Source organism: Pipistrellus hanaki (genome assembly GCF_964339955.1).
Source record: "Pipistrellus hanaki genome assembly, chromosome: 7".
In the NCBI taxonomy this organism is placed as follows: Eukaryota; Metazoa; Chordata; class Mammalia; order Chiroptera; family Vespertilionidae; genus Pipistrellus; species Pipistrellus hanaki.
The window spans coordinates 11,969,987-11,996,776 of NC_140509.1; the positions used below are offsets into that span (position 1 = coordinate 11,969,987).

The 26,790-nt window shown below is 37.1% G+C and overlaps 1 protein-coding gene across 7 annotated transcripts in view; it reads left to right on the forward strand.

The window, feature by feature from the left end:
- The window catches only part of UBR2 (ubiquitin protein ligase E3 component n-recognin 2), a 115,897-nt gene that overhangs the window by 22,501 nt on the left and 66,606 nt on the right, over positions 1-26,790 (forward strand). For 5 of the 7 annotated variants that reach the window (XM_084890244.1, XM_084890242.1, XM_084890243.1 and 2 more), the window contains exons 3-11: positions 6,428-6,506; positions 10,701-10,814; positions 16,439-16,569; positions 18,500-18,638; positions 19,402-19,464; positions 21,928-22,048; positions 24,631-24,738; positions 25,095-25,183; positions 26,271-26,369. In XM_084890244.1, coding sequence (XP_084746370.1) covers positions 6,428-6,506; positions 10,701-10,814; positions 16,439-16,569; positions 18,500-18,638; positions 19,402-19,464; positions 21,928-22,048; positions 24,631-24,738; positions 25,095-25,183; positions 26,271-26,369 — 943 coding nt within the window. Of the gene's footprint in view, positions 1-6,427; positions 6,507-10,700; positions 10,815-16,438; positions 16,570-18,499; positions 18,639-19,401; positions 19,465-21,927; positions 22,049-24,630; positions 24,739-25,094; positions 25,184-26,101; positions 26,201-26,270; positions 26,370-26,790 lie in introns of all 7 variants that reach the window. The other 2 variants (XM_084890239.1, XM_084890241.1) reach the window with 1 other exon arrangement.

The window sequence follows — 26,790 nt, forward strand, 5'->3', positions numbered from 1 at the left end:
TAGTATATCATTATGTGCAGGTTTTTATCCTACAACTTACACAATTTTATAAACATATATAATAAATTTTTTACTTCATAGGTACTTTTATAAATAATTTATATGTTTTTATATTATAAGATAATATGATGTAAGTAAATAGGTACTATCAGTGTATGTTGAGATCCACTATCGTGGACCCCCATTTTCATTTCATGGACCCCAAATTTTTTTTTTGCTGACGTAGACCCCTTGCAGGTTGTCATAGACCCTTGGGGGTCTATATAGACCACTTTGGGAATCAGTGGTGTACACCTTCCTATTGTAGTTGAGCCTTGACTGCTTTTGCCACGTTAATGGGAAGGATTGACCCCCAGGTTGATCAGCTGGAAGTACTGGCTGCAACAGATCACCTGTGCAAGGGCCACCCCACAGTATAGGACTTACTTCAGCAGAGCTCTGAGTCTGCCCATTGAGTACATCTCATGGAAGTGGTTGGGCATCTTCAATGTGGTCTGAAGCTGTCTACCAGGTGGCTCTGGAGCCTTCTGGGAGGTACAGGCCAAGGTCAGCCTCTGCCTGTGTTCTACCTGTTGCCTCCTGACATGAACTACAAAGCAATCTGCAGATGGCTGCTACTTGTGCTGGGCTTAGAGGTGTGGAGGAGCGCTTAAGCTGCAAACTAAGGCCAACTGCTGCTAGTGCCTGTTCTGGGGTCTCTTAGCAAGAGGCATGGGGCAAGCTCAGGCCAGATGCTGCTTGTTTGAGAGATTGTAGGAGAGTCAGAAGCATGAGTAGAGACAGGCCATTAATATGGAAGAGCCATTGGAAACAGCATATTTGGGCCCAAAAGTTGTGTGGTAGGGTCTCAGGAAATCACCAGGGCAGAGCTAACAGTGTTAGCTAGATTGATGAAAACTCAAATATGGCGCCCACCTGCTGGCTCTGTAGAAAAAGGCTTAGAAAAGAAACAGTGGCCTCTGTCAGCAGTTGTCTAGGTGAAAGCCGCCCTTCCTGATGCCATACAATTCAGTTCCTCCTCTAATGTCCCTGGTGCCCTTTGAGCTGCTGCCTTAATGTTAGAGCTCAAGTGGGAGTGAGTCCAAGCAAGTCCGAGTGCAGTTCCTTTTAGAGGAACTGCCTGGGACTCCATCAGCCCTTCATCTCCCTCAGCCTCAGTTTCCACTGGTTTTTATGGCCAGAAGCAGTCACTATTACTTGTTGCTTACATCAGCAATTTTCAACCAGTATACTGCAAGAATTTTTAAAACATGCATTAAATTGACTATTTAGCCGAAGCCGGTTTGGCTCAGTGGTAGGGCGTCGGTCTGCGGACTGAAAGGTCCCAGGTTCGATTCCGGTCAAGGGCATGTACATTGGTTGCGGGCACATCCCGGGTAGGGGGTGTGCAAGGGGCAGCTGGTCGATGTTTCTTGCTCATCGACGTTTCTAGCTCTCTATCTCTCTCCCTTCCTCTCTGTAAAAAAATCAATAAAATTTATTTAAAAAATAAATAAATAAACTGACTATATAGTCAGAGACCTTGACCTTTTTTCCCTTAGATTGTCAAATTTTTAAAAATGACAACAGTCTGGCCAATGTGACTGAGTGGTTGAGTGTCAACCCACGAACCAAGAGGTTCAATTCCTGATCAGGGCACATGCCCAGGTTGCAGGCTCAATCTCCAGTAGGGGGCATGCAGGAATCAACTGATTATGATGTTTTCTCTTATTGACGTTGCTATCTCTTTATCCCTTTCCTTTCCTCTCGCTCAAAAAATAAATAAATAAATAAATAAATAAATAAATAAATAAAATAAGCTCTGGCCCATTTAACTCAGTGCATAGAACATCAATCTGCAGACTGAAGAGTCCCGTGTTCAATTCTGGTCAAGGTCATATGGCTGGGTTGCCGCTCGATTCCCAGTGGGGGGCATGCAGGTGATTCTCTCTCATCATGTTTTTATCTCTCCCTCCCCATTTCTCTCTGAAATCAATAAAAATGTAAGTAAATAAATAAAATGACAACAGCCAAGACAATAGCCATCCTGTGTAAATGAATCAAAATTATACCTGATTTTTTGTCAGATTGATAAAAAATATATTTCTTAGTGTGCCACACAATTTTAATGATTAGTTTATGTGTGCCATGAGATGAAAAGTTTGAAAATTGCTGGTCTAGATCATTATTTTATTATGAGGTAGCAAAATGGTAACATTCTAACTTATCTTTTTTTTCCCTTCTTTTTTTAAAAGTATGTTTATTGATTTTAAAGAGAGGAAGGAAAGGGGACAGAAGGATAGAAACATGAATATGAGAGAGAATCCTTGATTGGCTGCCTCCTGCATGCTCCCTACTGGGGATTGAGCCTGTAACCTAGGCATGTGCCCTGACCGGGAATTGAACCATGACCTCCTGGTTCATGAGTCGAGGCTCAATCACTGAGCCATACTGGCTGGGCTATCATTTCTTTATTATTTTTTTTAGTTTATTGTGTGTGTTTTTTTTTTAAAAAAAAAACCCACCCACAACATAATCCCTTATCAATTCTTTGAAATGTTGTAAAGAAAGAAATGGAGCCCTGTGTGGCTCAGTTGGTTGGTCATTGTTCTGTGTGCCAAAAGGTTGCCGGGCTCAGTTCCTGGTCAGGGCACATGCCCAGGTTGCATGCTAGATCCCTGGTAAGGGATGTACAGGAAACAGCTAATTGACGTTTCACTCTCACATCGCTGTTTCTCTCTCTCTCCCCTTTCTTTTCTCTCTCTCTCTAAAACTCAATTAAAAAACTTAAAAAGAAATAAAAGAAATGTCGATATGTACAGACTGTGTACTCATTTACCTTAAAAAATACTTTAGCCCTGGCCAGGTGGCTCAATTGCTTGGAGCACTGTCCTGTACACCAAAAATGTTGCAAGTTCAATTCCTAGTTAGGGCCCATACCTAGGTTGCAGGTTGATCCCCAGTTGGGATATATACAGGAGGCAACTGATCAGTGTTTCTCTCTAAAAATAATAAAGAACAGCAACATATCTTTAGGTGAGGATTAAAAATTAATAACCTTTAAAACTTTAATATAAAACATAAGAAATGTTCATGGACATGATGATTTACTCTTGTAAGAATGTTATAGCTCCTGAAGTTTATCAATAAATTCCAAGTAATCTCTGTCAGAATTTTAGCTATATATTTTTTGAGGAACTCTATAAACTTATCCTCAATGATATGTGGAAAAATAAAGAGTTTATAAATAGCTAAGTCAACCCAAAAAAGGGGGAATAAAGAGGAATTTCCCCTACCAAATGTTAAGACATAGTACAAAGCCATAGAAATACAGTGTGAACAAATAGATCACTCAGATATATTAGGGAGCCTAGAAGTAGAACCAAGGATATGTGGAAACTTATATTATGAAGGTAATACCACAATCAATCTTATATAATAAAAGCCTAATATGCTAAGTGTATAGTCATCTGTTCAACCAATTAAAGCATAATATAGCTGGCTCCTGGCTGGTGAGTGCAGCGGCAATGGTGGGAGCCTCTCCCACCTCTGTAAGCAGCACTAAGGCTGTCCAACTGCCAGCTTAGGACCGCTTCCTGGGCTTGAGCTGGCAGTCAGATATCACTGAGGGCTGCCAGACTGCGAGAGGGAGCAAGCCAGGCTGAGGGACACCCCCTCCCTCGCAAATACACCAATTTTGTGCACTGGGCTTCTGTAGATAAAACTATTATTTGGTAGGTGGTGCTGATAGGGGGAAGCTCATTGTATGTAGAGAAATAAGCCTATCTCTAGTCTATATCATATACAAAGATAGACTCCAGATGAATTAAACACTTTAATGTGGAAGATAAAAGCAAAAGGTTAATAGAAAAAAATTAAAACTATTTTTATGACCTCGTTTGGAGAAAGTCTTAAAACTTCAAGTCACAAGCTAATTGGGGTGTGTGTGAGTGTGTGTGTGTGTGTATAAAATTAATTGCATCGAAATAGGGAGTTCTGTTCAACAAACGACCTTACAGACAAAATTAATACATAGATGACAAATGGGAGACCAATATTTGCAATGTTTAATATTGCCATTGATTAATGTACTTTAAACTAGATTATACAGGGAACTCCTATAAATAAGCAATATATAAGTAAGCAATCCCAACAGAAAAATGGGCAAAGGATAAAAACAGGCTGTTTTTAGAGAAGGAAGCACCCAATGCAGTAAGCATATGAAGACTTGCTCAAGCATATTGGCAGTCAGGGAAATGCAAATTTAACCATTAAGATATAATTTCATATATGTTAGTCTGACATACATTAGAAAACCAGATAAAACCAAGTACTAATGAAAATTCAGGGCTATTAGAACCCTCACACACTGGTGGGGGTGTATGTAGGCACTGTGAACAGTATCATGGCACTCAGGGTAAGAACTTTTTGACTTAGCAATTCTGCTCTTGAGTTTATATACCAAAGAAAGTCTCAGACACATCTATAAGAGAACATTTAAAGGGATGTCCTTATAGCATCTTTTATAATAGAAAGTCATTGGAGGTAATCCAGATGTTGGGCCCAGAAATAGTGGAGAGATAAAATGTTTTGGACACAGGCCATGGCATATTGTCTAGCAGAAAATCAGATGTACTCATACAAAATAAATGGATCATGTTACGGAAGTGAAAAAATAAAGAATGTGATACATAACAGGAAGATTTGCATATATTAAAAATATATGCATTCAAAAACATTTCGCAAGAACATCTATATAATAGCCTAAGCGACCATTATAGCAACGACCAGTGATGCGCACTGACCACTAGGGGGCAGACGCTCAACACAGGAGCTGCCCCTGGTGGTCAGTGACTGCTACAGAGTGAGCATCGCTCTGCCAGAAGCCAGGCTCACAGCTGGCGAAGGTGGTGGCGGGAGCCTTTCCCCCTCCACAGCAGCACTAAGGAGCAGTGAGCGCACGGGCGGTAAGGAATGAGGAGGCCCTGGCTGTGAGTGGAGTGTTCGCTGCGGGGTCCCAGACTGCGAGAGGGCACAGGCTGGGCTGGGAGATACTCTCCCCACCCTCCCCCACCCCCCATGCAGGAATTTTGTGCACCGGGCAGCTAGTATGAATAAAAAGGCATACAATAAGCACATTAGAGTGGTTTGCTTATGAGGATATAAGAAGCAAGGATAAAGGAAGTTTAAAGATTTTTCATCATTCCCCATCTCATTTCATGGCATTAGAGAGATTCTCTTATTTAAGATTAGAGGCCCAGTGCATAAAATTTGTGCATGGGTAGGTCTCTAGACCTGGCTGGTAATCAGAGCCGATCAGAGCCTTCCTTCTAGCTGCCAGCTGGGGCCTCCCTTCCCCAGCTACCAGCTACCATCCAGGGCCTTCTTTCATTCCGTGCTGCCTGCTAGCAAGCTGTCGAACTCCTGAGGGGACAATTTGCATATTAGGCATATATATATATATATATATATATATATATATATATATATATATATATATAATGTGATCTGTAGATATATCAAACTGGCAGTATGATGAAAGCAAATGAAATGACTGAGGACAGCACTGTCACAGCCCATCCATCTTGTGGAATTCTTTTGTTGTTGCTGTTAATCCTCATCTGAGGATTCCCCCCCCCCCCCCCCCCCCCGTTGATCTTTTAGAGAGAATGGAAGAGAGAGGGAAAGAGAGAGAAACATCAATGTGAGAGAAGTTCATCGATTGGTTGCCTCCTACCTGAGGCCTGACCAAGGCCTGGGCTGGGGAGGAGCCTGTAACCAAGGTACCTGCCCTTGACGAATCAAACCTGAGACCCTTCAGTCTGCAGGCTGATGCTCTATCCACTGGGCTAAACTGGGTAGGGCAGCCTTGTGGAATTCTTCTCTCATCAGGGTATCTTAGAAACCATATGTGTTGTATGACCACCAGACATAATGACCAAATGAGGCCACACATGTCAGTCTGTACATTAATCATTTAAACTGTTTAATTTCCCTTTTAAATTAGTTAAAATTTAAATAGAAATACAAGTTCTAATTGTTTATCTTTCTGGGGGTGTACACATACTACTTTGAAGACCACTGATTTGAAACACCTGTTTGAAGGAAGTTACTTAAAATTGCAAGATAAAGTTTAAAATCTATTCCATAACATCTGTGTGTTTTAATATAAAATGTGATTTTCCTGAATCTTTGGGGAAAATTACCATTCTAGTAATATGTGCCTTCAAAGACTCACTAATACATATCCAATATGAGAAACAGATTCTTAAGCTGACTTCATTATCAAAGATCTGAGAGATCTTTGGGAATAGTATTTCCTTTCTTTTAACATTAAGACAGTTCACTATTATTGCTCTTCTAGAATGGAATCCAATATGAAGTATTATGTTGTGAAATATGCAGTGATTTTATGACACTGATTTTTATTTTTTCTCTAACTTTACAGAGACTGTGCAGTTGATCCAACTTGTGTTTTATGCATGGAATGCTTTTTGGGAAGTATTCACAGAGACCATCGATACAGGGTTAGTAATGTCTAGATAATAATCATACCTAGTATTGAATTTTATACTACACGAGATTCATGCACGGGGTGGGGGATGTCCCTCAGCCCAGCCTCCACCCTCTTCAATTGGGCCTAAACGGGCAGTTGGACATCCCTCTCACAATCCAGGACTGCTGACTCCCAACTGCTCACCTGCCTGCCTGCCTGATTGCTCCTAACCACTTCTGCCTGCCAGCCCAATCACCCCCTAGCTACTCCCCTGCCAGCCTGGTCACCCCTAACTGCCGTTCCCTGAAGGCCTGGTCCCCCCATCCCTTCAACTGTCCTCTTCTGCCAGCCCAGTCACCCCTAACTGCCCTCCCTGCCTGCCATCTTGTTGTGGCCATCTTGGGTCCAAATGGGGGTGGTATCTTGTGTGTTTGAGAGATGGTCAATTTGCATATTACTCTTTTATTATATAGGATTCATTTTCTGCTTTTTTAAAAAATATATATTTTATTGATTTTTTACAGAGAGGAAGGGAGAGAGATAGAGAGCCAGAAATGTCGATGAGAGAGAAACACCGACCAGCTGCCTCCTACACACCCCCTACCGATGTGCCCGCAACCAACGTACATACCTCTGACCGGAATCAAACCTGGGACCCTTCAGTCCGCAGACCGACGCTCTACCACTGAGTCAAACCGGTTTCGGCATACATTTTCTGCTTTTTTAAAATTCTAAGGTTTAGCACTAAAATAGGAGAGTGTGATTTAAGAAATATATTATTTAAACACCATTAAACATACAATGGCAATGTAGATATGAACCTAGACTTTTTGAAACATGTAGTTTAAAAAAGACAACACAGATATCAGCTTCTCCATATTGGTTTTCAATTAATTTATCTTGATGTTTTTCTATGTTTATTATCTTCAAAACTCTAGGTTTATGAAAGGAGTTATCAAAAATTAGAGGATAAAGTTGAGTTAAAAGTATGAGAGGGAGGTTCCTAAAGGGCTTTGTGAGACAAGGAATAAGGAAAAGTGACAGGATTATACACTGAGTGGCCAGATTATTATGATCTCTGAACGCCTAATAGGCTGGCCACTCAGTGTATATCCTATTTGATAAAAGGCTAAGATACAAATTGCCCCCTTGACTAGGAGTTTGACCAGCAGGCAGCTGGCCAACTGCCCATGACCCTCCCCCTGGCCAGGCTGGCCGGACCTCACCCATGCACGAATTCATGCACCGGGCCTCTTACACACACACACACACACACACACACACACACACACACACACTGAGTGGCCAGATAATTATGCGTTCAGAGATCATCGTAATCTGGCCACTCAGTGTATGTTTAAAAAATGTTCTATTTATTGATCATCTTCCTCAGAAGATTTGTCATTTCTTAATATTAAAGAGGCAGCTACTACAGTGTAGAAGAGGGCTCAACTCTAAAACATAAGACCCGCTAATTTTATTTTTTTCTCTGCTATAATGCAATCAGTACTTTATTTATTTTTTTAAATTTTTTTTTAATCAATCTTTATTGTTCATATTATTACAAAGGTTCCTCATTTCTTCCCCCCCTCCACCAGGTTCCCACCCCACCCTCCGCCCCCTCCCCATCCCCCATTGTCCTCATCCATAGGTGCAGTTTATGTTCAGTCTCTTCCTCCCTCCCTTTCCCCATAGTAAATCCCTTTTCAGATAGTAAATCAGTTACTTAGCATTTTCTCATATCAATAATACCTCCACATGCCCAATGATACATTTCACACAAAAGACATTTCCAAATAGGTCAACCAGCCTCATCCAGGCCCCACCCAAGGCACTCACAGATCAACACCCCAGCCCTATACTAACTCAACACATCCAGATCTAAGCCTTCATCACTTGATTCAGCAGACCCTCAAGTTCCCACAAAAGTTTCCAGCCATGTCTGAGAGGCAGCCGTGGGGCAGGGGCAGGCGAGGAGCGAGCTGTTCCAGGCCTGGCTGCTCCGGGCCTGGCCTCTGTTGTAATCAGTACTTTAAAAAAATCAGGTTTGTTTGCTTTTAAGTCAAGGACATGACAAAGGCAGATTATTATTAAGCCTATCTTGGTTTCTCTACTGAGAGTTCAAAGCAGATCAATGAACATTTATAAATTAGGGAACTGTTAGTAGCTGGAGCTTTTTTCACCCTAATCTCAAATAAAATGGTAGAGAATATCACAGTCTTATTATTTCAGGAGCCCTGTTGGTTCAAGACTTTTCCTCCTATTTGTTTTTATTCATAGAACACAAATACTGGTAATATTGAACTCCTTGTATGTTTGTGTTCTCTTTATTTTACTAAATTAATAAAAGAATCCCAGTTTCCTTTAAGCTGTTTGCCTATCTTCTGGAAGAGAATGTGCATGAAAACTGTAGGGAGGAGTTATCACTTTTCAAATGCTTGCTTGCCCGCCCATCTTTCTTGACAAATATCTTTGCAGTCCCTGAGAATAACTGTCGTTTGTGGGTTTACATTAATTATTTGTGATATGTAACACACAGATTGTTTGGGCAAAATGTATTAAGGCTGATCTAAAATTTGCATTTAAAAAACTCCCAGAATTTTTTAAAGAGCAAAATTTCTAGTCTACCAATGATTAACTAATTGATTCTGTCTTGCCAGATTTCTTGAATCATTTCCATATCTTAAAAGAATAAATAGCTTCTTTTGCTCCTCTCCATTCCTTATGTGGAAATGCAAAGACAGGTCATCTGAGCACAAAGTAAGATGGTGGCCATCTACAAGGCAAGAGAAGAGGCCTCAGGGTGAAACCTGGCTGGCACCTCTTACCCTTCCCAACTTCCAGAATGGCTCCTAATTTCCCTGCCCAGAAGCTACTGTAGCTATCCCAGACATACTGCCTAGTAATTTTTTGCAAATAGTCTTTCAGTTCAGCCATAACTAGTCCTGCTCAAGCCTGCAGGAGTGTCCACCCAGTTCCCCTGTTTTTCCTGGCAGAGGGGATGTCAGCAGCAGCAGGATTCCTCTCCTCTGGGCTGAACTCCATCACGAGCTCCCAGCTTCTGGGCGGTCTCCCTGGTTTGTGTCAACCCCACCCCCCTTTTGCCCTCCTCCCTTGTTCCACTTACCCACCTTTACATGTTTCAGTGCACTGACCTCTCAGGTATATTTGTGCATTGAACAGGAAATCTTTTGTTGTGATATGGCTGTCAAATTCTCTCAAGGGGAGACTAAGGGGACCTCTCAGGATGCCACTACTCTGATATCACTTACATTTAAGTCCTTTATCCATTTTGACTTTATTTTTGTGTAAGGTATAAGAAGGTGGTCTAGTTTCATTTTTGTGCATGTATGTGTCCAATTTTCCCATCATCATTTATTGAATAAACTGCCTTCTCCCCCCCCCCAAAAAAAAAGTGTAAATAATTCTTGAACCCTAAAAGTGGTACAAAGGTATTTTTGACCAGTCAGTCCACTTTGGTATTTCCTGAGCTTCCTTCTCAAAGAAGGCTATTTAGGGAGCGTAAGAAAAGAAAAATAAACTATCTTCTTTCCTCTAATGCAAATGCACACTCTTCTTGGACTATTCTAGTTCTTATAATCTTTGACTCTGCTGTATTACATTGTAGCACTGTAACCTGCTAGCATAGAGGCCAGCATTATACCAATTTAGTCAAAATCCAGCCCCCAGATCCTTATGATTTCCCTAATTAAGGAGCTTATGTATGTGGGCATATCTTATCTCTTTAAAATATCTGTAGTGGCCGAAACCGGTTTGGCTCAGTGGATAGAGCGCCAGTCTGCGGACTGAAAGGTCCCAGGTTCGATTCCGGTCAAGAGCATGTACATTGGTTGCGGGCACATCTCCGGTAGGAGGTGTGCAGAAGGCAGCTTGTCTATGATTCTTTCTCATCGATGCTTCTAGCTGTCTATCATTCTCCCTTCCTCTCTGTGAAAAATCAATAAAATATATTTTAAAAATATATCTGTAGTGTACTAGTTCACTACAAAGTAGCTTATTTTATTTTGAAATCACTTATATTAGCTTATAGGCTTATTTTAAATAAGCTTTAAAACATTGAAAGGTTTGCCATTTTTAAAATTTCATCCCTTTAAAGAAATTTAAACACTCTAGCAATGTTATTTCTTAGTACTTGATTTTCTTTTAATCTGAGAGCCCTCAGCAAACACTTAATGACAACATGCTTTATGATTTTTTTTTTAAGATGACAACATCAGGAGGTGGAGGCTTCTGTGACTGTGGTGATACTGAAGCTTGGAAAGAAGGTCCTTACTGTGAAAAACACAAACTTAACACCTCTGAAATTGAGGAAGAAGAGGTAAAAACAATTTTCTAAGTTTGGATGTTGTTTTTTTAAGGAAATACTGTTTTAACCATGAGTTTAAAATACTTTGAGACATAGATATAAGGTAATAATGTGAGCAATGGATAAGCAAGTAGTCCTGTCACTATTAATAGTGACCAAGTATACTTTAAAAGTTTTTTGCATTTAATGATGCTATACCATTGCTAATAGTACACACTTGAAATTCTGGAAATTTAGTTTAATTCAACTTTTTTTAAGTTCTCATTTATTATTGAAGGGATTACTTTCCTATATGTGTAGACCACTTAACTTAGTTAGTTTTTGTATATTTGTGTTGTAACTAAGACTTTGTAGGCCAGATACCTGTCTTTTCTGTAGCCATACCTGGCAGCTATTTCTAATAGTCATCTGGTAATCAGTGACACTGGATGTGTTATGCAACCAAGTGTAGAGATGATAGCTCAGTACAAATTATACTCACTCTATCTGTACATATCTTCTGTAATAAAGTGTTGGTCCTGTATTATTTTTCCCTAACTGATATTTATTAAGGATATATTATATTTATAACTACTGGTCAATAAATACTTGACTCTCTGCTGCTGTTTGTGACAACTTGATGTTTGAGTCAAGATCCTTATTTCAGCCCTGGCTGGTGTTCAATCATTAGAGTGGCAGTCTGAGCACTGAGGGGTTATGAGTTTGATTACCAGTAAGGGCACATACCTGGGTTGCAGGTAGGGTGCATGCAAGAGGCAGCCAATCAGTGTGTCTTTCACCTCAGTGGTTTGGTGTGTTATTTTTTCTCTCTCTCTGTATTCCTCTCTCCCCCGCCTCTTTCCTCCCTCCCTTCCACTCTTTCTAAAAATCAATGGAAAAAATATCCTCAGTCCACTTTTATATTTCCTGAGCTTCCTTTTTTTTTTCAAAGAAGGCTATTTAGGAAGTGTGAGAAAAGATGAGGATTAACAAAAAAACACACACCAAAAAAACACAAAAAAACACACACAAAAGATCCTTATGCAGATTTTATTTTTAAATGGCAGAGAGATGGATACATTCAAAGTACTTCTATGTTATTAGTAGGTCTGATACAGATTTGAGGCATAAATAATCTTCCTGTTGCTCATACCATATAGGTCTCAAATATTTTCACAGAACTACCAAGACATTATGGTGTAGGGACAGTGTCTTTCAGACTGTGTTCCACTATGTTTTGGACAGATAAAATTGTGCATAATTATTCAGTGCTATAGAAAACGTGTATTTTGTGTTTTATGTGCTTTGTCCAAGAGTTCTAGAATTTGCTACAGAGAGACACCATGTGGTCAGAGACACCATGTGGTCACTCCTTTTAGAGCAGCTTCATTTTTATCTTATACTAGAGTTCGGGTGCATGAAAATGCATCCCAGCTCAGCCTGCCCCCTCTGAAATCCGGGAGCCCTCAGGGGGATGTCCTATTGACTCCTTAGGCCCGCTCCCCCAGTGTGCTGGGACCAGGAGCGGAGGCAGAGGCCCCCCCTCCCGCGCTGCCAGCAGCCCCACCTCCATTCCCCTCCCACAAGGTGCCTCCTACTCTCCCATGCCACCGCTGGCCCTAGGCCCTCACAGCCGCTATGGCTTTGTTCAGATGGACGTCCAGATGAAGACATCTGCTCTAATTAGCATATTATTCTTTTACTAGTATAGATATCAGACTGGAGTTCTGTATGTAAAATTACAAATAAGACAAATATATATTTGGAAAGAAAAAAAGTTTTGCTTTAAAAAGAACTGAAAACTAGTATAAAACATTAGGACTATGGGAGAAAATAATTATAAGTCATATATCTGATAAGGGTCTAGTATCTAAAATATGTATCTTACAACAATAAAAAGACAACCCAATTAAAAATGGTCAAATAATGCCCAGCTGGAGTGGGTCAGTATTTAAGCACCAGCCTGTGAACCAGGTGGTCATAGTTCAATTCCCAGTCAGGCCACATGACTAGGTTGGGGCTCTATTCCTAGTGGGGGGCAAGCAGGAGGCAGCTGATCAACGATTCTCTCATTGTTGATGTTCCTTTCTCAAATTATATATATATTTATATATATTTATATATTTATATATATATATATATATATATATATATATATATATATACAATATATATATATATATATATATAGTCAAAGAACTTGAATAGACATTTGTCGGAAGAAGATACAATGCAAATGATCAGTAGACACATGAAAACATGTTCAACATAATTAAGGAAATATCAAAAGCACAATGAGTTATCCTAGGATGACTATAATAAAAAATTTAAAAAAGGAAAAGTGACAGTGAGGATGTAGAAAAATTATAATTCATTGTACATTGCTAGTGAAAAAAAAAATGTTAAGCATAGAATTTCCATATGTCCCTGTCCTGAAAATTTTAAACTACAGAATTGCCATATGAAACTAATTTTACTCCTAGGTATACATCCAAAAAAATCAAAAACAAGTATTCAAATAAGTACATAAACATGCATGTTTGTAGCAGCATTATTCAACATTGCCAAAAGGTGGAAGTAATTGAAATATCTAGCATTAAATGGATAAATAAATTGTGGCGTATACATACAATGTTCTATTACTCAGCCATAAAATACCAATACATCCTAAAACATGAGTGAACCTCCATTACGTTATGCTAAGTAAAATAAACCAGATACAAAGTCACATATTGTATGGTTCTATTTATATGAAATATCCAGAATAGGTAATATAGAAGAGACAGACTGATGGTTGCCAGGAAAAACTCTTAATGGGTAAAGGGTTTTATTTTGAAGTAATAAAAATGTTTTGGAACTAGCCCTAGTTGGTTTGGCTCAGTGGATAGAGCGTCAGCCTGTGGACTGAAGGGTGCAGGGTTTAATTCCCATCAAGGGTTTGTATATCAGTTGCAAACTCCTCCTGGGTCCTAGTCAGGATGCCTGTAGGAGGCAACCAATCGATGTGTTTCTCTAGGTCTTTTCCTCTCTTTTTCCACTCTCTCCAAAAATCAATAGTAAAATATCCTCAGGTGAGGATTTAAAGAAAAAAAGTTTTGGCCCTAACTGGTTTGGCTCAGGCTTGCAGACTGAAGGGTCCCAGGTTCAGTTCCTGTCAAGGGCATGTACCTTGGTTGCGGGCACATCCCCAGTGGGGGGTGTGCAGGAGGCAGCTGATCGATGTTTCTCTCTCCTTGATGTTTCTAACTCTATTCCTCTCTCATCCTCTCTGTAAAAAGTCAATAAAATATTTTTTTAAAAAAAGTTTTGGAACTAAATAGAGATTTTAGTGGCATAAATTATGTCTATACAAAATACCACTGAATTGTTCACTTTAAAATGATTAATTTTATGTTCTATGAATTTCATCTCAATATATTATTTAAAAAGAAAAATTTCAAGACCTCTGTTACCTTTTTATCTGTCTTAAAGTAGGCTTTAAATAGTTTTCTAAGAAAAATTATGAACCTGCCTGAAGTTACTCTAAGTCTGCACTTTTTTATAGCTACCCTACTAAAGTATGAGGATAAAGTTCTTAAGATTCAAGAAATTACCCTAAGTCTGCACTTTTAAAAAAATATATATATATTTTATTGATTTTGTACAGAGAGGAAGGGAGAGAGATGGAGAGCTAGAAACATCGATGAGAGAGAGTCATTGATCAGCTATCTCTTGCACACCTCCTACTGGGGATATGCCCGCAACCAAGGTACATGCCCTTGACCGGAATCGAACCCGGGACCCTTCAGTCCCCAAGCCGACGCTCTACCACTGAGCCAAACCCGTCCCGGCTAAGTCTGCACTTTTTGATAGCTACCCTACTAAAGTATGAGGGTAGACTTAGGGTAATTTCTTGAATCTTAAGAATAGAACAGCAAGATCATTTGCCTGGCTGAAGCTACCTGCCCTTCCTAGAGAATATATAATATTCCACAGAAACTTGCCAGAGAATAAAACCTCTGGACTCTACCATTTAATTCCTATTTAAGAATTCAGTTAAGAGAAATGAGGTCTTCAGGGATAAGATTATAAGGTAAGATAAAAAGACTAGTGGCCTGGTACACAGATTCATGCACATTGAAAGGAAATTAATTCGAAGAAATATTTTAATATCACCATTCGCCATTTCTCTATAATAGAAGTGTCAGAGTTGAAAGAAAATTAGTAAATTGTATATGAAAATAATATATAAGTTGATTAATAAATAAATAACATGATATAACAACAACAAAGACATATAAAAACAACATTGATAAAACAATGACTGATCAACTGATTAAACTTATTTTAATATCTCGCTGTATACCACATTAAGAGTAAAAACACTTTAAGTGCTTTACTAATTTCCCTTGTGATGAAGTATTTAAAACTTTAATGTTACACACTCTCCAACTCAAGAGAAAGCAACATATAACTGACCATGTGCAAAAACGGTTCAGGCAGGAATATTCCTACTCTGTCCAGAGTTTGTCCTTGTGATTTTTTAATAGTCATTGCAAATGCTGGCATCACGGGAAACTGTCTTTGAATTAATTTAAATAGGAGGCCTTTGTCAGACGGGGACAAATCAATTCTTGGAATCAGAACTGAAGGCTTTATATGTATCATGCATGTGTGAGCCAACATTTATTTTTAAACTAGAGACCCAGTGCATGACATTCGTGCACTGGGCATTTTGGTGTACTGACAACACTCCAACCAAGTGTTGGCCAGGACTTTCCTTACTTTTTTTTACTTTTTCTTACATTCTTCAAGTACTAGAAATCTTTGACCTTTTTTGTCCTTGCCCCTCAGATTCTTTTTAACTCCCATCTCCATTTGGATTCTACCAGTTCCACTCAGCTTATCTTTGTGAAGCCTTATGCATATTTGCAAGAACGTGCTGATTCTCAGTCTGTGATGTTGGAACATACTAATCTTTTACTTGAGACATGAATATAACATTAATTAACCATTAAGCTAAATAATGTGCTTAGATTTAAGATAAAACATTAAGATTAAAAACATTTACCAACCATGACTGAAAGACACCATGATAAACTTAGTACATATATGTTTAAGTAGTATTTTTTATATTAACCTAGAAATTTAGTAATTTTACTGTTAAATATAAAGAAGAAAGCTTCCTGTTACATGCATACAACTTGTGAATGATTCTTATAACATCAAGGAGCAGTTTTTTGACCTTGTTGACTTCTCATCTTCGTAATCTTCAAAATCAGGTTCTTCTTTATTTTGTAAAACTAAATTGGTTGTCTGTCCTTGGATAGCATTCCTTTGTTTATTCTGGAAATTAGGATTAGGAAGCTATGAAGATGGTTTGATGTTAGGTTTTAAAGATCCTGGAATATCATTCTTAAGTTTTTAGATTTATTCATTAGACATTGGAGTGCCATTGAATATTTTGGTTCAGTTGGTTTCAGAATTGGGATTATAATTTAACAAAACATTTTAGGAAGCTTGATTTGGTAGGATGTAATATACACGAAGAGAAGCTTAAGCTGAAAAATCAGTCAACTTTTTACAGTAATATTTTGAAAGATGGAGGCAGAATGGGAAAGAGGAAAATTAGTGTGCATTTAACAAAGTTGTATTTTATTTTTCTGCTCTTTTTTCAGGATCCTCTCATTCATTTACCAGAAGATGTGATAACAAGAACTTACAACATTTTTGCTATCATGTTTCATTATGCAGTAGAGATATTAACCTGGGAAAAAGAAAGTGAATTACCAGCAGATTTAGAGATGGTGTAAGTACAACCATTTACTTTTTGTATTTGTATGTATTTCCTCACACTCAGTTTTATCCATTTTTATTCTGATTTCTCGTGTTGATTTTAATATAGCTAGGATAGAACATAATCTTTTCTTTTGCAATAGTTAATTTTCAGCAGAACAGTAATCTTGATTTTATACTTTTAAAATATGTGTGATCCACTTAATTGGTAGCAGTTTGTCCCTGTTAGTTGGTTGGCTTAGTTGGTTTTTTAGCCATATTTAAGCTACGTCAAAGCTCAGGCATAAACAATTTTCTTTGTGTGATAAAACAGGTAAGTTAATTCTACAATTCCTTTTATTTTGTCTATCAGCTAAGATTAGGGAATGAGCTCTTTGATGTGAGTTTTCTGGTTTGACTAAATGCTCAAAGTCATTTTGATTCTAAAATTTTATAAAAAATATATTCTACACTTTGAGCTTCTTTTAGTGTACATCTAACATATTTACCATTTGTACTTAGATTATCGAGGAGGTCACAAACTTGTGAGTGGAAACTGTATTCTGCCATAGCTCTATTAAGGCTAAGGGCTTACTTTTTCTTGTGAGTGTGCTTGCCTTAGGCAGTCTTCTCTTTTACTTTTAACTCTAACCAGGCTGTCAGAATTGTTTTCACAGTTAAAGTTGAGTACAAGTTGGAATGAGAGTGTGAAGGACATTGGTGTTAGTTCTTTTTTATTTTCTCAACAGCAATTCAGATAATTAGTTGTGGGTTAAGTGTTTTAATAAAATATTGAAAATGAATTAGTACCTCATGACTTTATCTTCATGTACTTCAAGTTGGGAACCATTCATTGATCTAAGATAATAGAAGAGTTTTATTTTTTATTTTTTTGTACATTTGTAGGTTCAGGATACCAGCATAGAAGAAAAAAGAAACTTGCTTCTTTGTACTGTTTTCACTTCTTAGTAAATCCTTTTATCAAATTTTTCTACTGTTCATCTCCATTACTACTACCGTGTTTCCCTGAAAATAAGACATCCTCCGAAAATAAGACCTAGCACATGGAAAGATAAGACATCCCCTGAAAATAAGACCTAGCACAACTTTGGGAGAAAAAATTAATATAAGACACTGTCTTATTTTCGGGGAAACAGGGTATCATAGCCTAAATTACATTAATTTCATTTTTGGACAATATGGCCTTCTTAACTGGATTGCCATATCCACTCTTGCCCTCGCGGTTCATTTTCCACACTGTAAGGCAAACTGACCATATTTCCAATTCAAATTCTTGATTGCCCTTAGGATGGCATAATTAATTAATTAAATTAATTAAAAATAATTAATTAAAAAGTTTTTGAAAATTCTGCCTCTTTCCAGACTAATCATCTCCTCCTTCTCTGTGCTCCAGATCCTAATATTTACCTTCACCACTCTGTGGCCTTTGCTTAGACCTTCCTCTAGCCCAGGTTTTCTCAGTCATAACACTGCTGGCATTAGGAGTCAGATTAACTCTTTACTATGGGGACTGTCCAGTGGATTGTAGAATAATTAGTAGCAACTCTGGCCCTACCGACTAGATGCCACTTCCTAATCAAGATAACCAAAATGGTCCAAACATTGTCACATGGTCGACTGGGGGGGGGTAGAGGAGAATTGTTCCCTTTTAAGAGCCACTAATAGCCATTTGTGACTTCGGGTCTCAGATTACTTCTCTGACGGTTCCTCTTTGAGCTCCCAGACCTGTTTTACCCTGTTCTAGCATCCTACCTTTGATAAAAGCAGTTCACATAGAATTATTTGTCCAATCTCTATCTTCCTCACCAGAGAGTAGTGTCAGAGAGCATGGGGACCATGGATGACTTTGGTATAGTTAGTACCTAGTACATTCCCTACAACAAGTTAGCCTAGAGCAAGAAATATGCAAATAGATAATATGTCATTAATATTTGATCCCATAGAGAGAAGCCTGACACCTACTATTGCATGCTGTTTAATGATGAGGTTCATACCTACGAACAAGTTATTTATACTCTTCAGAAAGCTGTTAACTGTACACAAAAAGAAGCCATTGGCTTTGCAACTACAGTAGATCGAGATGTAAGTAATTTTATTAAATTGATGTCACATAATAAAATAGAACTTTTACACAGGTAAGTTATATAGAATTAGGTATATAAGTGTAAGCTGATTTTTAAATTTCATTTAAATATTGGCCCAAATATATATTGGATATATCTAAATTATTGTCAGATAAGAAGTTTAGGAGAAAATATACGTCGATATAGTTATCCTTATTCTACCCAGTGATTCAAAATCTTTAGTTATGAAAATAAGAATTATAGAAACCCAAGCACTATTCTATATCTCCAGAGAGAAACACTAACAATATTTACCTCCATGATCCTAAATAAACTTTTTTTAAAGCTGGTTTAAAAAAGAAAAAAATTATAGCAGCCTGGAAGAATAAATGTTGTTTTATTCAAGAAAATATATTTATTAATGCCTTGAAAATGTTGGGATGGGGGTTAGAGATCAACCAAAGAACTTGTATGCATGCATATTAGCATAACCAATGGACACAGACTGGGGTGTGGGGGCTTGCCCTCGGGGGTAGGAGTGGGGGCTATCAATCAGGAAAAAAGGAGACATGTAATACTTTAAACAATAAAAAAAAATGTTGGGATAGCTTTGAAGAAAAGTATTTTTGTTTACTTTTTATTAATGAATAGAATGAAATAAATATTAAAATTTGACCAGAGTTGTTGTATGCTCAAATATGTTTATTTGTTTATTGGCTCAAAAGTTATTAATACTGAATATAATATTTTCACAAGTTAATTGTAAATATCTTTGTTTATAGGGACGTAGGTCGGTTCGATATGGAGATTTTCCGTATTGTGAGCAGGCAAAATCAGTAATTGTGGTAAGTAATTATAAGATGTGGCTACACTATTATCTTTTTATTAGTTTAAGACTAGTTTCATATTTTGGCATTTATGGAAACATTTTTCTGCCTTTATTAATGTAAAGCCAACATCAGCCAAAAATTATGTTTGAGGATAAGTTTCTTGAGCATTGCATTGTTGCTTTATTTAATTTTTTAAAGCTGTGTAAGATTAATATAGAAAAATGAATGTTTAGATGATATATATTTTCTGCCTTCTTATTTCATCAGAGACATTGACATCTCTAGAAAGTTTTTTGCTTTTTGTCTTGTTTTATTTTTGATAGGGTTTCACGTTACTTTTTAAGAATTAAACTGGCCTTTAGCACCAAGATTAGAATTCAAGGGAAGTTGTTTCTTGGTACCTTATAGCAAGGTATGCTGCATATCTTAATAGCATTTATTATGTGTATTATTTCTCTAAAAAAAGCATCCCCACATTTAAATTTATTTGAAAAGTTAGCATTTATTATTTTTAACTATTCCATGTAACTGCATTTTATGTAAAGCTTCTTTTTAAAAATAATTTTATATATTGTTAAATGTTTTTAATATACAGATAAAAGAGATCATATGATGAACACCTGTGTGTCCACATTATATACAATTTTTGTACTTATTTTAAATAAAATAGTATAGTGGCCCCTGTCTTATCCCTTAATCCCATTCCCTTACTTTTTCCTTGGAGATAATTATTTCTGTAATTCATTTTCTTATGCATACCTTTATACTTCATCTTCTAAGTATATATACACACACACACACACACACACATATATATTAATATTAGTGCTTGTAATCTCTGATGGTGTTTGCATAGATACATTCATAATATAAAATAGAAAGTCCAGAAATAGATACTGATATGAGGAAAATCTAAAAAAACCCTAGGTTCATTTTAGGGGAGGAGAGAGCTTTTTTTTTTTTTTAATTTTATTTTTACTGATTTCAGAGAGGAAGGGAGAGGGAGAGAGAGAGAAACATCAATGATGAGAGAGAATCATTGTTCGGCTACCTCCTGCAGTCCCCTGCTGTGGATAGAGCCCACAACCTGGGCATATGCCCTTGACCAGAATCGAGCCGGGGACAATTCAGTCTGCAAGCCAATCCTTCATTCAACGAGCCAAACTAGCTAGGGCAAAAGAGATCTTCTTAGCTTAAGACTAGAACCCAATGGAGTTAGAAGAGAAACATTTTATTTTTACTACATAAAAACATTGCATTGCAACCCTGGCTGATTTGGCTCAGTGGATAGAGCATTGGCCTGTGGATGAAGGATCCCGGGTTCAATTCCATCAAAAGCACATGCCCGGGTTGCAGGCTCGATCCCCAGTAGGGGTGTGCAGGAGGCAGCCTGTCAATGATTCTCTCTTTATCATTGATGTTTTCATCTCTCTCTCTCTCTCTCCCTCTCCCTTCCTCTCTAAAATCAATAAAAATACATTTTAAAAAAATTGCATTTCAAAATATTCCATAAATAAAATCAGTAGATAAATAGTAGATTTAGAAAAATTATTTCTAAAATAGGGTAGACGTTTAATATTTATGATAAACAGCATTCATAGATTATCAAGTAGGGAACAAATAAGTTATAAGAATGGTCATAAGATACAAAAAAGTAATCACAGCAGAGAAAATGTAGGTGGTCTATATATATGAAACGAGACCCACATGCAACAGTGAAATGACAGCGAGATTTCGTACCCAACAGAATGGAGAAATGACAGTGATAAAATATCTTGCTGGCAGAGATGCAGAGATTTCTTGTATAAAAAAAAATTGCAACAGCATTTTTGGAAAACAGTGTAACATCTATTAAAGTTTTACTTCTAGCAATTTATTCCATAGGCTATAAGTACCAGTAAGTGTGTGTACGAAGTATTTTAGTACTGCTATTTTTGTAGACACGGAAGACTGAAAACACATGGAATCTGATTGCCCTTCTCTAGAGGATGCTTGAATAAATCCATACCACAAAAATATCAGTTAGCACAAAGATGCACGAGAGTATATATAGTATCCCAGTTTTATAAATCAAAAATCTTTTTTAATGAATACATATGTAATTTGTATAGATAGAGAAACTTTGCAAAGATCTGTATTGATGTGGGTTAAGGAGATGGGATTAAATGGGAGGCTAGAAATGGTTTAAACTGAAGTGAAGGGGGACATGTTAAATAAAAAGTTATGATGGACTCAAGAGACGTGTCCACAAAAAAGATGTACAGATTGCTAATTAGCACATGAAATCATGTTCAACTTTACTAATCCTTAGTGAAATGCAAATAAAAACCACAATGAGCTACCACTTCATACCCATTAGGATGGTTAATATAAACAAAATAAAATAACAGTTTGTAGTTATATGAAATAAAAATATTAACTTTTTTCTTATAAAATAGCTTTTTAAGTTTGTTTTTCATCCTTCCATTTCTTTTTAAGAGAAATACCAGTAGACAGACAAAGCCACTTAAAGTTCAAGTTATGCATTCGTCTATTGTTGCGCATCAGAATTTTGGTTTGAAACTTTTGTCTTGGCTGGGAAGCATTATTGGATATTCAGGTAGGTTCATAAAAACCGGTGCTACTTGACTGAAAAATGAACTCAGATGCCCTTGCAAAACTGTTTTGAAAAAAATATCAAGTGAAAGAATTTTTTGCTTAATTTCACATTTTAAAATACCATCTCGGAATATCTGTATGCACATAAAAACCTTTGTTTCCCAAATTTTGATCCACAGGATTCTTTTTATATGCATGCAAAGGATTTTGTGTTCAAATTAACACAGGATACATGTGTTTTAACAATTATAAATGACTTTAATATGCTAATGAAATCAAAGTCTTACAATTTAATAAAGAACCTTTTTTATAAAGGAGTACCTATGGAACTCTTTCACTTAGCAAGTTGGAAAATGCTACTGTAAATAAAACCTAAAGGGTTAGCAGTTTAAAGGATAATACACCAATCTTGATATCTCTGTTTTGACTCCTGCAACTTTTGGTTACCAGTAATTTGCAACTGTACAAATTTGCAAATTTGAAGTTACTAATTTAGTTTTTTTGTTTTTCCACAATATACAAATTAGATAATTAATGTAATGGTAACAGAATTAGAGCCCTCAGTCCAATGCCAAAAATACAAGTTTGGTGTATAACATTAAAGAGTAAAACAGGAATGGATGGGAGATATCTATATACTGTTCTTCAGGCAGGAGAGGAGGTTTGGGTAAGTGACATTCTGATATGTATTATTATAAAGAAAATTTTTGAAACATGTATTGAAATGCTGCTTGAAAGACCATTGCCACACTGAACTGACAAGTAAAAAAACAAGGTATGGATATTTAAGAGAACATGTTTGCTTGACTTATAAATATCTTTCCAATTCTTTTTCTTACCCTCATTTTTTTTTAATCCTCACCTGAGGATATGCTTATTGATTTCATTATTTATTTTTTTATACTTTTATTGATTTCAGAGAGGAAGGAAAGAGAGAAGCATCAATGATGAGAGAGAATCATTGATTGGCTGCCTTCTACAAGTCCCCACTGGGTATTGTGCCCACAACTTGTGCATGTACCCTGACTGGAATTGAACCGTGACCTCCTGGTTCATAGATCAATGCTTAACCACTGAGCCATGCCGGCGGGGCTATGTTTATTGATTTTAGAAGAGAAAGAGAAAGAGGAACATCGAATTGAGAGGGAAACATCAATCAGTTGCCTCCTGTATGTGCCCTGACTGGGAATCGAACCCTCAACATTTTAGTGCATAGGATGATGCTCCAGTCATCTGAGCTACGTGGCTGGAGCTCTTACCCTCAGTAGGTGCTATAGTAAAAATTATTCTATTTTTTTCTAATTATTTGCATACTTGTAGAATTCTGAAAATAGTAATATTAATTATAAAGTATGAAACAAAAAAGTATTAAAGTTTTGGTTATGTTAATGCTTATATCAGTATTAGATATAATATTAGCACACAAAATTCATGCACTTGGGGTGGGGGGGTCCCCCAGCCTGGCCTGTGTCCTCTCTCAGTGTGGGAGCCCCACAATTGATCACCCCAAAGAGGTAGGCCCCACCCACCCATCGGGGGCCCTCGATGGATTGCCCCAAAGAGGTAGGCTGGAGCCGAGCGGAGCACAGGACCCGCCTCCGTGCCGTGCACGCAGCATCAAGCCCACGTGCATGCAGCCCCGCCCACTCGCATGCTCACGTTGTGCACCTCGCCTCCTGGTGATCACTTGTTTCAGAGTGAGGATATCATGGTGTGAGGGCGAGACAACCACATAGGCTTTTATTAATAGGATTTGGGCAACCTTTTTTTTTTTTTTTTTTTTTTTTTAAGTTTAGTGTTTAGAGGATGTAGGAATTTGTTTTCCAGGTTCTTTCACATAGTAGATCCACATAGGTAGGTACACAGACACAATGAATTTTTGTTTAATTATGAAGAACATTTTGCATGGCATTAGTTAAAAGAACTGGTATATATTACAGCACTAAAGTAATGCCTTCTTTAAAATGGTAATTCAATTTTGCTATAATATGATTTAATTAACATTAGTATTTTGAGAACTGTGATTATTTCAGTGGGTTTTTTTTAATTATTATTCTTTACAATTTAAATTCTTTAGTTGTTAATCCTCACCCACAGATATTTTTTCCATTGATTTTTAGAGAGAGTGGAAAGGAGGGAGGGAGGGGATTTGGAGACAGATATATCAATTGGTTGCCTCCTGCATGGGCCCTGGGGCCAGGAATGGAACCTACAACCCAAGTACATGCCCTTGACTTGTAATCAAGTATGAGACACTTCAGTGCACAGAATGACGTTCCAACCACTTAGCAACCCCAGCTGAGCTGCTCTTTAAATTCTTTACAGCATAAGAGGTCATTGTTTTTCTGATAGACATATATTTTGATGTTCCTGAATAAGAATTTGTGTAAAATGCAAGATTTGGAATTTTCCTCCTTTTTATGAAAATATTAATAAAATCATTAATATGTTTACTTTTTCTGATTTAGTTTTATCTTAAATAAAAACATGTAAAACTCCATAGATTTATTTGAACGTTTTTACTAAAATTTTAGTTCAATATTGGAAGTTACTATTTCATGACTACTTTTCTTCCTGTTTAAGATGGTCTTCGCCGAATTTTATGTCAAGTTGGTTTACAAGAAGGGCCAGATGGTGAAAATTCTTCTCTCGTGGATAGATTGATGCTCAGTGATTCCAAATTGTGGAAAGGTGAGTCTCTTAACTACTTTTCAGGTATATGGGCACCTATATAAGTAACTGGGATGTTAAGTTTTCTTAAGTATGGTTTTTCAGATTAGCATATGCAGTCTTATTCTTTGGGGGAAAAACAAACAGACAGACTCTGGGGTCCATGACCCAAATTAAATAACCTTTATATTTTGTTAGAAAGTATATTGAGAAAAATGCATTTTTTATTAAAAAAGCAGGTTATAAATATTTTACAGTAAGTAACACATGTAGTTTTGCTCTTGAGATTTAAAATACAGTTGTCCATGTAAGACTTGGGGAATGTAATTTTCGGTTTGTTTTATATGCCCTCTCTCACACCTGCTCCCTTTGTAAAGGTGCGAGGAGCGTGTACCACCAGTTGTTCATGAGCAGTCTGCTGATGGATTTGAAATACAAGAAACTGTTTGCTGTTCGATTTGCAAAGGTAAGTCATTTCTCAGACCTGAAGATTAACATCATCATGTTGTATACTTAGTAACTATTGCCCGTGATTATATCTGGCCTTTGTAAAATTAGCAGCTAAAGTAATATGTCAGTGTGTTGCTTTTAAATTCTAAGAAACTTCATAAATGATCTTTTTATCTCTTATTAATAGAATAAAATTCTGTGAGGCTTTTCTTGTTCATTGTCTCCCATTATAATGTGAATATCATGAATATGTATGATATGTAAGATATGAGACGATAAATGAAAATTTAAACCTATCTCATTGTGAATTATGGTGGTATTTCTATTAAATTTTATACAATGAAGAGCTCATCTTAGTTGAAACCATGTGTATATAAGGATGTGATTTAAAAATCATGAACTCTAGATTGTTGATATTGTTGAATTCTGTTCTTTTTAGCAGCATATGATTAAGCTAATGGCTATTTTTATTATCTATCTAAATTAGGAGTTCTTAACTAAGGAAGTGTGTAAGAATCATTGGGAAGTTTTTTCAAAATATATGTGTTTGTACTATTCACAAATCTGCTAAAGCAGAATCACCAAGAATGGGGCCCAAGCACTTTTACCTTGAAAGAGCCATCAGGTGATTCTGATATACATCCAGAAGTAATACAGTCTGGTTTTATCAGTGATGGTGCTAAGCACTATGGTGTAGCCCCACTGTATCCCAGGTTGTTACTCCCATCTCAGCTCATAAACTGCCATTTGTGTTTTAACGGATTGTCCAGTGAGTCAATATTTATACACATTTTATTGAGTAGAAATTATTCCAGTTATCATTCTTATGTGTCAGTGCGTGTTATCTCTGACACCTCTAGCACTGATTTTTCATTATTATCCTTAACCATTTGGTCAGTGTGGATTAGAGGTGAATCTCCCCCTTGTTGTTTAGAATTACCAGCAGTTGCAGAGAGATTTTATGGAGGATGATCACGAGCGAGCAGTGTCCGCGACTGCTCTGTCTGTCCAGTTCTTCACCGCACCTACTCTGGTGAGTAGTGCTTGCCTTTCCTTTGTAACTGATAGCTGGCACTCCTTGCCTTTTTTTGCCTTCTTAATAGAACTATGAGCGTTTGCAGAGTGATTATGTGACAGATGACCACGACAGAGAGTTTTCAATCGCAGACCTCTCGGTTCAGATATTCACAGTTCCTTCACTTGTAAGTACTGAAAAACCAAGAAGAACTTTTTTGTTTTCCATTACTAAAAATAAAGCCTTAAAATAATAGAGAACTAAGATCTGTATATTGCTGAATAGAATAATATCCTATTAATAGGTGATCAGACTTTAGATCCCTTCAACCATACTAGAACATACCCTCAAATATGTAATCTGGAAAAGTAATTTACCATCATCTGTACTATCTCAAGGTACTTCCCTGAGGTCTTGAACTGAGGAATTAAAATTAAGCTGATTGATCTAACAAATTTATCCATTAGGAACATACAGCTTGTGTATATAATCTTACATTTTGAGAAGTCCCTTTCCCTAATTAAGATACGGCAGTATAATCAACGAAGACATAAAAAAAGAAGAAAGAAAGTAGAAAAGGGGAAATAATAAGGAGCAGAAATTAATAA